General features: G+C 45.5%; 1 protein-coding gene across 1 annotated transcript in view; it reads left to right on the top strand.

The window, feature by feature from the left end:
• Positions 1-752: 752 nt before the first annotated feature.
• The window catches only part of trit1 (tRNA isopentenyltransferase 1), a 42,215-nt gene continuing 27,802 nt past the window's right edge, over positions 753-15,165 (top strand). The window contains exon 1 of the mRNA XM_071500194.1: positions 753-961. Within this exon, the coding sequence (XP_071356295.1) occupies positions 803-961 (159 nt within the window). The 5' untranslated portion in view covers positions 753-802. The remainder of the gene's footprint in view (positions 962-15,165) is intronic.

Raw genomic sequence — 15,165 nt, 5'->3', positions numbered from 1 at the left:
CTTACTTTGGGAGTTCAGTTATGGTGATTTTGGAGCCTTGTCTCAGCACTTTGTTTTTTCTGTACCTCATAAGCCTCTATGTATGAAGAGTAAGTCATAAAATTAATAAATTTCATGGTTTGACATCATAAATTACCTGTTTGTCTTCTCTGTTTGTCCCTTTCTCATGCACAAGAAGAATAATCATCATCTAGCCCTTTATTATTAGAACTGGATGTCGCTACAATGGAATCCATTGTCTCACTTTAAACTAGATCACAGTGCTGTAGTATTACACTCATTTGTTTTCCATATAAACCACCTGTATGAGTGAACACACATCTCCCTCTCCCCAGCCACCATTTGTTCTGAGCAGTCTCTAAGGTAACCTGTCCTGGCATCTTTGCCATGGCAACAAGCATCTTTGCTCACCGCTGCGGAGCTCGGACAGTTTCCATAGAAACAATACCAACTACTCTGCAGCCCTCCGTGTAAAGACATTTGATAGCCAATGTAAATGTTGTCATCAATCTGTTCACAAACACAGCAACACGGAGACGCAAGTCTGTTCAGACACTTTCTTGGCCGATTCATTTTTAACAATAACAGGTGAAACAGCAGGAACCAGTCAGATCGTGACCCGCATCAGGAAGGGCTGAAATAGCAAAGAGCTACATTTATTAGTCTGAAAATGAAATCAGCCCCATCAATCAATGTTGCCACAGTAACGGCTGCCTGTTGCTTGGCAACAGAGCCCACCTCTCCAGTCTGCTCTCTACGCGCATGCGCACGGCCGTCAGCTGGGCGCCGAGGCAGCAGCATCATGGCGGCGTCCACTCGGAGCGTGCAGTCCGCCTTGCGGAGAGCGATCGCTCCGTCGTTGGTGGTGATTTTAGGAGCTACCGGCACCGGGAAGTCCAAACTGGCGATCGAGATCGGAAAACGGCTTCAAGGAGAAATAATCAGCGCCGACTCCATGCAGGTAGGAAAAGTGTTAAGACGGGGAAATGCGCAGGGAGACCTTGACATGGCAGCCATAGTGCTCTGGATGACACTCGGATGATTGAAATAAATCGAGAAAAAACAACTGTTTTCTTCAGTCACATTAATATAGATCCGAAAACAAGCAAGCAGGCTGTCGTCTAAGTCGGGGTTTTACAGTGAGGAGTCTGTGGGGAGCCAGATATCACTGCGCCAGATAGCAGGCGTTAGCACAATCGTGAAAATGACAGTACATTTCCATCACGATCAGACCAAGCCTCCGTCTTTAACAGTTAGAAGTCAGCACCGACTCGTATCCAGCATTTAACATCGCTTCAGATGTGCTGGGACAGTCCGCTCGGGACAGGCTGGGGGACACCGCAGGGACATGGCCGATGAAGACAAGCAGGACATGCGACAAGAAAATGAGCTGATAAACACATGCAACAGGCCTCGCTGTTCTGCAGAGGTCAGGCTCAATGCGGTGAAGTCAACTGAAGTAAGAATAAAGTGGCTTTTCTCAAAACACACACACACACACACAAGTCAGAGCAGTTAGTTAATGAATCCTGTACTTTTTTAATGGCTTCTGTCCATCTCATCTCCTGGTATCAAGAGAAATAGCTCAGCTTTAAGTGTATAATTTTACCCTTTGGTGACTGCATATGATAACCATGACAAATCAAGATGCTTCCGTTAAGATATGTGAATGAACCACAAGCAGTTTATTAAAAGTTGTGATGCATGCACCTTTTGAAGAACATTATTTGAAAATAATGTTAGATCGATTATTTATTTATCTTAAGATGTGACTTTACTTATGTGAGAATCACGTTGTGATGTAAATATGAGACAAAAAACAGACTGGATGGCTGGAAACGACAGGTAACCAAAATAAAAAAAACTGAATACTATATACATAATGAAGTATCTACCAGACGATATAAAGCATGAAGAATAAATACTTGTACTTTATTGTGACACCAGTCATCACAAGTTCATTCATTTGCAAAAATAGCACTTTGAGGAATGGCATCAGGAATGGCACCTGAACATGAACTACTACTGAGAGATGTTTGAGGTGTTAAAGAGAGGATATGTGAAAAATGAAGCTCCATCTACCTCAGAATAAATCGTACGGTGCTTACTGGGACGGTGATTATAACATATGCTGTCTGGGCCCCATGATGACGTCCTTTCAGTCATCTGTGTAGGAAATACAGCAGCTTGGCTCTGGGCTAAATAAAGCAAAGTAAGAGTGAGTGCAGATGAGTCACGTGTGAACTGAACTGAGATGTTGTTGATTACCGTCTCCTATGGCTGATCCAGGTGCGAGAAATCTGGAGTCATCTCTTTTATCATTTTCAGCAGGAAATATTTAAAAATGTAAATGTTAAACAGTGAGATGTCAGTGCTGTATGAGCGTAGCGTTAATACGTGCTTTCCTCCGTGTGTGTGTGTGTGTGTGTGTGTGTGTGTGTGTGTGTGTGTGTGTGTGTGTCAGCGCAGCGACGTTTGAAAACTCTCACGCTTGCGTCGCTTCACTCGCCTCTCTCTCAGCCCCGCCTTCCCTTTTTTGGTTCTCAGGCTCCGTTGCCGCAGCAACCAGAGGGCGCGCACACAAAAGAAAAGGTTGGGTACCAGTTTGAGCCCGGGTCACACTAGAGCCCCGCATGGACACACAGAGAAACACACACACACACACACACACACGCACACACACACACGGCGACTCCAGTTCATCCGAACCTGCCTGTGTCCTGCAGTGATTTCTCCGACTGCAGGATTCAATAACTTATCACATCTTTCATCCCCTTTTCTCCAGCTTCACCCCCCCCCGCCCCCCCCCGCCCCCTCCCCTGTCTTCCTTCCCGCCACTTGGTGTGTGCATTGTCCTTGAGAGTGTGTGTCCCTGCGGGGAGTGACTCTTCCAGCAGTCACCTGGTACTGGGTAAACTGGGTTACGCTAATAACATTTCAGCCCAAATATATCTCAACGACCAGCAGCTCCGGTGGAGAGAAACAGTGGCCTAGTTGCAGCACGGCAGCCCCAGCCCGTCTCCACAATCCCGAGCCTTGTTGCTACGCTCCTGTTGGTGTGTGTGACAGCGAGAGAAAGCCAGAGAGACACGCAGACATGGAAGTGAGTGAGAAAGAGACTGCTTATGTGAGAATGAGGCTGTGTATAGGCTAGAGCTGGCCTGTGTTGTCTTTGGGATAGGAAACAGTCTGGTCTTGTTTGGGAGAAAGCAGCATTGTGCTGAGCTGGTGCATATTCAGCGCCGTGCTACGCCAGCCCAGCAGCTGATAGTGAATGGATATGCTGTGGCCACGGGGAAGTGTCTATTGTCCCAGGGAGAATTGGTTCCCACACTCCCTAACTCTCCTATTGTGTTATCATCGCCCCCACCTCCTGCCCCTGGCCCATGCCCCCAGCCCACAGTTCATTGGACATGCAGGGGGATATTATTCACTCATTAAATGAACATGCTATCTATGGCACACACACAAGTGCTCCGCTGTACTGTCATTGAATGAGGCACTGCCAAATAGTGTAAACCCATGGTTCCCAAAGTGGGGTCCAGGGACCGGTGGGGGTCCTTCAGAGGCTTCCAGCAAAACTGTCACTGTTCTTTCACTCCTTAAAAGTTGGAATTATGGGAAAATGTGAGTGTAATAGTGTGATTTTTTTTTTTTTTTTTTTTTTTTTTTAGGTCTGTCAGCTCTCACTGTTCTCATCACCCCATGTATTTATAGTAGAATTATCTCACCGGGGATCTGTGTGTCTGAAAAGTCTTAAATTAGCCACTAATTTCAAGTCCTACACAGAGAATCAGAGCTTTCTGTGCACCATGTTCACTATTAGATGAATCCAGAAGTGGGTTAGTAGTACATTACATCATAGGCTTTACTAAATTTAACTGGACTCAATGCCCTTTTACATTTAACTTCCCGAGGTTCCTTTTCTTTTGCTGAACACTAAGAGTTTTTAGTTTTTAGAATAGATTCTAGTCTTTAGTTTTGGCTTTTTAAAATCACCTGAACATCCCAATCTGAGTCCTCAAAGACCCATAAAACCCTGTATCCATGGGGTATTTGGGGAAAATATTAAATGGATGAGAATCATCTTCTTCATATCAGAATGTTTTCAAGCTTCTGAGAGCTGGTGTTACACTTCTCTGGCTTCAAAGAACATTTTTCAATAGTAAAAGGTTGTATAGAGTTGCCATTTCAGATAATACAAAATAAAGGTAGAACGCATCACAACAAACCATAAGTGAAGCATTATGGTGCTGCAGAGTTGTCACAGCCAATAAATCATATTCTCCAGATGTAAGCGAACGTGCTTTTTTTGGTACAAGGTCCAACACAGATCACATCATCGTAATTTTAATATTTTTTTCCGTGAATGACAATTCCAACTTAAATCATGACTCACTGCTCTTGCAACGTCAGCCAAAATAATCACAATCTGATTTTTTCTTTTTTTTTTTTTTTTTTTTGCATATCGTTCAGCCTGAGTTACGTATATAATAACACCACATCACAGTCACGGGTTGCTGTGGTAGCTGATTGTTTGAAATGCACAAGTTGTGGGATTTAATTGTTTGAATCGGGCTTTTGATGAGCTGACATCATTTGTCAATCAAGTGCGACCTCCGGGGAGAGGGTGATTTATCAAGCCGCCGTCTGCTGACAGCGCTCTGCAAGGCATTATTGGTAATAAGGAGCGGCTGAAATAGACAGTGACAGCGAGGGGATGGAGTGAGTGCACTTCAGAGGTGATTCATGTGAGGAGTGCTCAGACTGAAACATTAGATCAGCGTACTTAAAGCTGTGATCACTGTTCGCGCGCTGCCTTAGTTATGTTGAGCTGCACATTACGGCTGCGAGATGAGCCACCGAGCTCCCCGTCTCACTCCTCACTCTAAGAAAACTGGCAGCGACTGTGTGCAGACAGTCCACGTTTTTATACGTCTCGTCTGTCACTTCTTTTTTTTTTTTTTTTCCCCCCCTCCCTCCTGTCTCCACACATGCAACTGAAGTTTACTGACTAACTTGAAGGATCTGAAAAGTCTTGAACTGAGGCTGATAAACAGAAGGTACTTTATGATACGGTGCGTTTCTTACAGTGACTGTAACATTCTTTGTTGACACATAGTTTTAGGTGCACTTTATGAACAAACTAGGACTCAAATATCAGACAGTTTTTAGTTCTCCTGGGACACTTGAACGCACCCGCGAGGAGGAGTTTTAAATAACAGTCTGCTTTTTTTTTTTTTTTTTTTTTTTTTTGAAATAAAGATGACTTCATGGTCACTGTCATGGTTTTCCAATCTCAAGGAAGTTTCAAGTTGATTTGTACTAAATAGGGAAATAAATGGAGAATAATTGCTGCTTTGAAGGTAGGACATTAATCTAAAATTGATAATTAGTAATGCAAAGTCCGTTCAGTTATGAGTTAATTGGCTAAATCATGCAGAACCACCAGTGCGATTCTCTTATTACTTTATTAAAGATTCGAATCGCTCAACATTTTCCGCTCTGCTGACGAAGTTGGTGCTCATTATGCTTTTTGTGCACGAGCAGATTTCTCACGCTTACTCACCATCATGTTTAATGTGTTAACTAATAACACATTGTCACCACAAAATAAATTGTTTCACTACAGGGTGTAAAAAAGGGGGTGTGTTTGAGTCTGTGTGTGTGTGTGTATGTGTGTGTGTTGGCAGGGCTGTGTCTTTTTTTTTAATTATTTTAAACTAAAGGGCCATCGGAGGTCCTGGGGGGCAATTTAACAGGTCATGCCCGTGCACGCACCATTACATTAGTTTGTGGGACCATTGGAAGCATTGGTGGCCAGTGACCCTTTGCTTTATGCAGGTATAAAGGAAGGAGCTGCCGTATCCTCTTAAAGGACGACGTGAGCTGTGAGAGTTGTGACAAAAGGAAGACAATTTGTAAGGCTTATTCATTTTCTGTTGAATGTGAGAAACGGGCGCGGACAGGAGGGAAGCTGTCATGTGTCATCTCGGCCCTGGCGGTGCCATAAAAGTGGAATGAAGGGGATCTTTCTCACTGAAAACACCACGGGGTTTTGTCTCAAGTCATAAATTGTCATGGTCGTGTAGTCGCTGTGAGGGTTGCTTATTCTTTCGAAGGTTATGCTTATTATTGGCCAGAGGTTGTTACACACAGACACACACACACACACACACACACCACCTGCTTATCTACGTATTAAACACATCCCACACTCAAACTGTGCAGCTATGTGTTATATCCCTCTAATTCACTTGCAGTCATCCGTCCTCCTCCTCCTCTCTCTCTCTCTCTCTGCATATCTCTCTATCTCTCTCTCTCTCCCCCACTCCCCACTGGCTCTCTGTCTGTCTGGTGTGGCTGTGACCTGTCTGGGCTTTGACGTATCTGTTTGTATTGTAACTGAGGCGATGCTGCTGCCTCCCACATCCGATTTATGATGCATGCGTTTTAAGCAATCTAAGCCCGTGTAGGAGCGAGCCAAAAAAGAGAGCTGATTAACTCTTATTTTTGTTGTGTGCCTGTGTGTGTGTGTGTGTGTGTGTGTGTGTGTGTGTGTGTGTGTGTGTGTGTGTGTGAGTGTGTATAAATTGCAGTCTGCGGGGTGTGGTGATGCGGTCACCGCTACAGTAAAGCAGCAAGGGAGAGGAGGATGGCAGGATGGAGGCAGAGGAGGAGGAGGAGGAGGAGGAGGAGGAGGAGGAGGAGGGGGGACAGCGCCATGAATGATTTATTAGTCTGGCATTACTGGGCCATTCCCCACAGAGAGACAGAGAGAAGAGGGGAGGATGGAGGGATAAATTGTTGAAGGATGATGCCTCGTGGGAGAAGGATAGAAGGGTTAAAAAGAGAAAGAAGGCAGATAGGTATTCTGCTGTAAGTGCAACAGAGGAAGGGATCTATAAATGTAGAGCCAGCTGACAGCCTGTCTACAGGGCCACGTCCAGGGGTCAGAGTAAGGACGAACTGTACTGCACCAAGGTCGACCTATCACAACTGAGCCTGCTGTTGTTTTTGATCAAGGCTTTTGACATTTTTTGCATTTATATGGCAGTGAATTTTTTTTCATGTAAATGTAACAAGTATCATGCAAAAATATGCCTTTGAGGCACATATCAGGTCTGATTTATAAATGCACTCATTTATTATTTAATGATTTATAGAGAAGCACCAATCAGACTTTTTTCTCTCCAATACTGATTCCAGCACACACACAGATGGGCGGGCGGGGGTGGGGGGGGCAGTGAGCAGCTAGCTGCAGTGCAAACTGGTAACTGATCCGTCATGTCTCATCTCCGGGTTGTTTCTCCTGTAAAACTGTCGGAGCCTCTGATCGGTGATTGTGTGTTTTTAAAAACTAATTGCGGCGCTGTGTTCTGTCATCCCTGAGTGCACTGTAGCCGCGGTGTTCCTGGCTGAACAGCACGGTGCTGGACAGGCGGCAGTGTCTGTGCTCTGAAAGACGCTACTGCAGGAGGAGGGGGGGAAATCAGCCTGTTCACCTGGGTGTTGTGTTTACATCAGCGCTGATCGCAGCTGGAGCTGATAGATACCCGCGTCTACTGCAGAGTCTTTTGACCAGGGTGTGAATGCTGATTGTACCCAAAAGCCTGATGTCAGCGGGTCTTTGTAGTTTTTTTTGACCAGTTGGAAAGGGACTTTAATTGTTAATTCCGTGAAACTTCTTAAGAGCCTGTTGAAAATGTGCCTGTTGGTAGGGGTTGATTGCTTGGCCTGCGTTAATCCAGCTTTTCAGGTTTCTTTAAAGCATCATCCAAACAACTCCACACTCAAACTGCAATTCACCTGCAAAGCCTGAACTCGATTGGCTGAGCGATTATCGAAGAAATAAGACAAACAGACAGACAGACAGATGTTAGATGTCAGTCTTTGTTTGCGCTGTTATCAGCTTTGTTGGCCATGTAATGAAATGTGTTTGTCCATGCAGTTTTGAATAACCTCTATTGTGTGGACAACGTCACAGAGCAACGCTAACGCTAACATTAGCTAACGCCAAATCATAGGCAGGACTTTCCATTTCACAGTAAAAGCCTGCCACTGATTCCACATTAAAATGCGTTTATTGTGAGGCACATGCAGGGAGGGGCACGGTATCGACAGGAGCTTTGCCCATCACTGATACCAGATCCTCTTAATTAGGTTCATTATCAGCGCTGATACCAAATCCAGTGGAGCAGAGCATCAATTGTACAAGCGACTTGTCCACAGAAAATAAAGCAGCATTTTTTACCTGTAGTCGTAATCACAGAGTAACATTTTACATTAATGAAATACCAATACTCACAAACTGTTGGTCTAACACTACCCTGAAAGGTCTGCGCCATCTTGCTCATTCCTTTTTCCTTTTTTTTTTTTTTTTTTGGGCTTTCTCTGAATCTTATTTTATGTCTCAATGAGTCCTTGTCCTCTCTGTCCCTTTCTTTTTCTTCTCTCCTCTCTGTCTCTCTTGCCCTCTCTCTTTCTTTTGGCCATGCTCTCTCTCTCTCGCCCCCTCCCACCCCACCCTCCTTATTTATGTGGCAGAGGAACAGCTGTCTCGTGCAGGGCGTAAGGTTGGCCGGCTGCAGGCTCCGCAGAGCGCGAACACTGAGCTCATTGTCTCACTCGCACACAGACACTCCTCTCTCACCCGCGCGCAAGCCACGGCGTCACATCCATTCACGTCCATTTGAAAGCGGGACGGGGCGAGAGTGGGCAGCTGAACCCACATTAACTGGGCTTCCACTGAAGTACATTAATGTGAATCATGGCTTTTGCAATTATAATTAGCTTAATGTGATGAGCAAAATCGCTGAAACATTTCCTCAGCAGCTTCCCAGACAACGCCCCTGACAGGCCTCTTAAGAATTTATTTTATTTTTTTTTTTACAGTGATAAAGAAAAGACACAGAAAATAACATGTGGATCAGTTGTTTCGTTTCTTTGCAGTTTAGAGGCGGCTGCAAAATATCTGTAAATCTTGTGCACGCTGGCATTTCCACGAACACTCTGCGCATTAATAGGAAGCTGCTAAGTGCATTTCCTTGTTTGGTCTTCAGATGGCGTGAAATATGACCAGCATTAGCTGCAACGAAACAACGTGCTCAGCACTCATTAATTCCTCTTCCATTTTTTTGGGTCATATTTTGATCAGTGTGACTCTACTCTGCATCTTCCCTCCAACCCAGCTAATATTAAAATTTCCCATTTTACTTTTATTTACATCATTTCAAATGCTTACTTAGAAAAAAAAAAAAAGCTTGACAGCCACTCTTTCAACCTCCTCCTTTTATTGTGACATCTTGTTTCAGTTTCCTGTGGAAGACATGTGGAAACAGGATTAGCTATGTTGATGTTTATCTTTGATGCCTTCATTTTTCTGAGCTGGAACATCACTGTAATTTGTAGCTCATTTCCACCACCTCTACTGGAAGTCTTAATTTCTTTCTCATTTTCTCTCTCATTTGCAGCTCCCCCCCCAAGCATTTTCTCTGTTCATATATTCCGCTCAAGTGGCTCTTTCATTTTTTTTTTTTTTTTTTTTTTTTTAATTTATACTCACATCTTCTTCTGCGTGCTTTTACTCTCAGGTCTCCTTCTTCTCGTTAGGGCGAAATTAAAATCATCACAGTCTGTCCACAATCTGCGACTCTCTAACGCGAGAACACATAGATATACATTAAGGAGTGGTTGCATAATGATTAGCAGGGCGCTCTCAGTGGCAGGTAAGAGCGGACGAAATGAGAATGAATGTGAGGAGGAAAGGAAAACCAGGGGCTGTTAGTGTGGGAGACGGGATGAAGATGAAAAAAAAAAACAAATCAATGATACAAGCGTCATATTTGGTGCGAAATGCTGTAAAAATCTACATGGATGATGGTAAAACTAGCTTTTGTTCTTGTCCTTGGATGCAGCAGTAGTAGCTTTTCCGTAGCTTTCAATCATGTCACACAGCATCTTCCTCGGCAGATGGAGTTGTCATGAAGTCAACGTTTTTAAGCCAACACAGAGGAGAGGCCCTCAAAGTGCTCAGGAAAATGGAAATTTAAACGTCGGCGTTTCCATGACAACTGAGCAACTCCATCTTTTGATGAAGATCATATGATACGATTGAAAGCTCCAGGACAGCTGCTAAATGGGCCGTGAGGTGAGCATGTTTTGTTCACTTCTAAAAAGTTTTGAGTTCGTGGTGTAAAGAGAGCATTTGGCTTTTCACTGTTGGGGACGCACACCAACCTGCCAGTCTATCTCCCCGAGCATCTCTGTCTGGCTTTCTCTCATCATTCTTCTGCTACCTATCGTCCTGTCTTCTCTCTCTATAATCTGTGTGTGTGTGTGAGTGAGAGAGAGAGAGAGAGAGAGAGAAAGGAGAGCAGGGAAGACAGAGGGAGGGGCAGTGTTGGATAATGTGTGCAAATTTGTCAGGGAGCATCCTGTTCTCTGTAACAAGTACACAGCGCTCTTCTATCTGTTCATCTGCTTTTCTCTGTCATCCTCTCCAGCACTAGTGGTCTGTCCAAAAAAAAAACCCTACAAAACTTCACCTTCATTCATTCATCTCCATCATCCACCCACCCATCCATCCATCCATCCATCCATGCTTCCATCCCTCTCTTGGCTGACAGTGGTGTCGTGCAGAGAGGCTGTAAATAATTCATCAGGCTGGGTTGTTCTGCCCTGCCCTGCTCCCCACTTTTGGCTTGCTGCGGTGCTCAAGAACATTTAGTGAAGTGCACGCAACCCACACATGCTGCCACCAAGGATATGATCAATGGCTTATGCACAGCTGTATTGATTATGCAATGCATGTATGTTGGCTTAAACGGTTTGTCATGTTGTTGCCTTGAAATGTAAGATTTAGACTACAGGAAGATGCTGTATAACAAAGTTACGGGGTATTCCAGAGGATGTGGGCACGCCCTGCACCACAAAATGCTTCCTAAACTGAAAAACAAAGTTGAGATAGTATTAAATTGTGATGTCTGGTTCTTGCTCACATGTTCTGCCTTATTCTAACAGGACAATAATGACACAAAAATACATCTACAAAAGTCATTTCACACAAATCAATATTTTTGCCTCTATCTGGGTCAAATGAATAATACTGAAACTAAAAAAAATCAGCATTTTAAAAAAACTTAAAACCACAGCTAAAGCAGAAAGTGCAACTGAAGCGAAGAAGGAAGAAAGATGAAAATAAAAGTATGATAACTTTCTCTTTTCTAGCTGGCAACCATTAATTTGCCTGCATTTCCTGCTGACAAGCTGGTTTGAGAAGGCCTCTGCGACGAGTTACAGTTTCTTATCACACTAATGACACATCTAGGCTGCAGGTAGATGTGATTTTGTATCGTAACCCTCTAATATTGGTATCTCCACAAAGGAAACCATGTGGGTTTCTCACCCTGTCATTTCTCATATTTCCACATCTATGCCATATGTCCCAGCTGCACAAACCTCACACAGATTATAGTAGGGGATTATAGTAACTGTTTTGGTAAAAGTTAAAAAAAAAATTTCCTCAATGCATGGGAAAAGTCAGCTCAGTGACTTCACTCCTTCATTCTTTCCTGCTGTAAAGATAATGCTTATGCGTTCATTTGGAAGTGTGATTCAGTCCCCATAGCCGGGTGAGCGCTCATGATTAAAGGCTCTGTTTTCCTTCCCTGAATTATTGAACAATAGACTGTTTCACCAACATTTTTTCCCAAATCAGGGCTGAATCCAACCAGAACTTTCAGCCCACTGAAGTGTTTGGGAGGTTTTTGACTCAGAAGGGTTTCATAAAGTTTTCCTGGCAACTTCAGGCTGATTCACTTACTGAGCCACACACACACACACACACACACACACACATACTTTGAATGGTTGATGGTAGACTACACACAGATGCTGAGCAGAAGACAGGGCAGTAGAGGTGTATTTACATGACAAATGAGGGGTGATATTTACTGTATATTTTGCCATCTGTAGCCTGATAACTTCAGGTCAAAGTTTAACTTCTATTTCTTTTGCTGTTGGAATATTGTTTAATTAATCTACAGTAGCAATTACACCAAAGTACTTTGAGCCCACCAAGGAACAGATCAATGCTTCCATAAAGTTCCTGCAGCATTTTTTATGTTGCAGCGTGGAAAATGCTGAGGGTTTAGAAGTTAAATAGTTATGGCGCCGCGGATGGCTGCCTCGGTGTTTTGGTGCGCATTTTTTTGCCTTATTTTCTTTATAAATCCAGTTTTCTGCTTTGGTTTCCGGAGCTCTTTCACCAGAGAAGAGCTCATTAATATCAGAGAAACAACTCCAGTGGATTTTTTTCCTACTTTTCTCGACTCATCTGTGGGATTATTGGACATTTTGGTCAGAGGTGCACTGACCGTTGCTCTCGCAGTGAAACGCCGGAGGAGAGGAAAACGTGCCGGAGCGCTTGCGCGTCTCCGCCGGCGCGGACTCCGCACACCGCTCCCAGGTATCTTTCTCTCCAACGTGCGTTCACTGCCCAACAAGCTGGATGAACTTCAGCTACTGGTGCAGAAGAACAGAGACTTTTCTTCATCTGCCGTCCTGTGCTTCACGGAGACGTGGCTGTGTGGATCGATTCCGAACTCTGCGCTGGAGCTGGCCGGCTTCCAGCTCTTCAGAGCGGATCGCGACACAGAGCTGTCCGGCAAAACGAAAGGTGGAGGAATCTGCTTTTATGCTAACAGTGGCTGGTGCAGAGACGTGACAGTGATCCTGCAGCACTGTTCTCCTGACCTGGAGACTTTCATCATAAACTGCAGGCCCTTCTACTCCCCCCGTGAGTTCACCTCAATCATCCTGGTCAGTGTTTACATCCCACCACAGGCCAACGTGCAGGAGGCACAGCGGGCGCTCGCCGACCAGATACTGTGTGTGGAGCAGACCAACCCGGACTCCGTAGTTATTGTCCTTGGTGACTTTAACAAAGGGAACCTCAGTCATGAACTGCCCAAATACAGACAGTTTGTTAATTGCCCGACCAGAGAGGGGAACACTCTGGACCACTGTTACACCACAATCAGTGGTGCTTATCACGCCGTCCCCCGGGCTGCACTGGGCCACTCTGACCATGTCATGGTCCACCTGATTCCCACATACAGGCAGAAACTAAAACTGTGTAAACCTGTTGCGAGGACATCAAAGCAGTGGAGCAGTGAAGCCATAGAGGATCTGCGGCATGTTTGGACTGCACTGACTGGGAGGTGTTCAGGACTGCTTCCAACAGTCTGGATGAGTTTACAGAGGCTGTGACGTCATACATCAGCTTCTGTGAGGACTGCTGTATCCCATCACGCACCAGGGTGAGTTATAACAATGACAAACCCTGGTTCACAGCTAAGCTCAGTCAGCTCAGGAGGCAAAAGGAGGAAGCTTTCAGGAGTGGGGACAGGGACAAGTTTAAAGAGTCCAAGTACAGGTTTAGCAAAGCGGTGAGAGAAGCTAAACGACTGTACTCTGAGAAACTTCAGCTCCAGTTCTCAGCCAATGACTCTGCTTCTGTCTGGAAAGGGCTCAGACAGATCACTAACTACAAACCTAAACCCCCCCACTCCATTAACGACTTCCGTCTGGCCAACGATCTGAATGAGTTCTACTGCCGCTTTGAAAGACAGTGGGACAAGCCTGACACTAACCTCCACATCAGAGCCACATCAGAACCCCCCTCCTCCTCCTCTACCAAAGGAACGTCTCTCTCTATCCTGGAGAGAGATGTCAACAGGCTTTTTAAGAAGCAGAACCCCCGCAAAGCAGCCGGTCCTGACTCTGTCTCTCCATCATCCCTGAAGCACTGTGCTGATCAGCTGTCTCCAGTGTTCACAGACATCTTCAACACCTCACTGGAGACCTGCCACGTGCCAGCCTGCTTCAAATCCTCCACCATCATCCCTGTCCCCAAAAAACCAAGGCCCACAGGACTAAATGACTATAGACCCATTGCCCTGACCTCTGTGGTCATGAAATCATTTGAGCGTCTTGTCCTGTCCCACCTCAAATCCATCACTGACCCACTCCTGGACCCCCTGCAGTTCGCCTACAGAGCCAACAGGTCCGTAGACGACGCCGTCAACATGGCTCTCCACTTCATCCTCCAGCACCTGGACTCCTCAGGGACCTATGCCAGGATCCTGTTTGTGGACTTCAGCTCTGCCTTCAACACCATCATCCCGGCTCTGCTGCAGGACAAGCTCTCCCAGCTGAGCGTGCCTGACTCCACCTGCAGGTGGATCACCGACTTCCTGTCTGACAGGAGGCAGCACGTGAAGCTAGGAAAGCACGTGTCTGACTCCCAGACCATCAGCACTGGATCCCCGCAAGGCTGCGTTCTTTCTCCTCTGCTCTTCTCCCTGTACACCAACACCTGCACCTCCAGCCATCAGTCTGTCAAGCTCCTGAAGTTTGCAGACGACACCACTCTCATTGGACTCATCTCTGATGGCGATGAGTCTGCCTACAGGTGGGAGACTGAGCGTCTGGTGACCTGGTGCAGGCAGAACAACCTAGAGCTAAACGCTCTGAAGACAGTGGAAATGATAGTGGACTTCAGGAAGAGCCCAGCCCCACCCACCCCCATCACCCTGTGTGACTCCCCCGTGGCTACCGTGGAGCATTTTCGCTTCTTGGGAACCACCATCACACAGGATCTCAAATGGGAGCTAAACATCAGCTCCCTCATCAAAAAAGCTCAGCAGAGGATGTATTTCCTGAGGCAATTGAAGAAGTTCAACCTGCCAAGGACTATGATGGTGAACTTCTACACCTCCATCATTGAGTCCATCCTCACCTCCTCCATCACCATCTGGTACGCTGCTGCCACGGAGAGGGACAATAACAGACTGCAGCGTATCATCCACTCTGCTGAGAAGGTGATTGGCTGCAATCTTCCGTCCCTCCAGGACCTGTACGCCTCAAGGACTCTGAGGCGTGCAGGGAAGATTGTAGCTGACTCCTCCCACCCTGGACACAAACTCTTTGAGACACTCCCCTCTGGCAGGAGGCTGCGGTCCTTCAGGACCAAAACCTCTCGCCACAAAAATAGCTTCTTCCCATCTGCTATTAGCCTCATCAACAAGGCTAGAGAGCCCCACTGTTGCTGATCAATTGCACCAATCACCAGAAAAAATTCCTTGTATGTGAAAACATACT

The sequence above is a fragment of the Trachinotus anak genome, unplaced genomic scaffold (genome assembly GCF_046630095.1).
Source record: "Trachinotus anak isolate AG129_WGS33_773 ecotype Australia unplaced genomic scaffold, CSIRO_AGI_Tana_v1 ptg000016l, whole genome shotgun sequence".
NCBI classification, from domain to species: domain Eukaryota; kingdom Metazoa; phylum Chordata; class Actinopteri; order Carangiformes; family Carangidae; genus Trachinotus; species Trachinotus anak.
The sequence above is the reverse complement of the archived record's forward strand: the minus strand, read 5'-3'. Positions and strand labels throughout refer to the sequence as shown.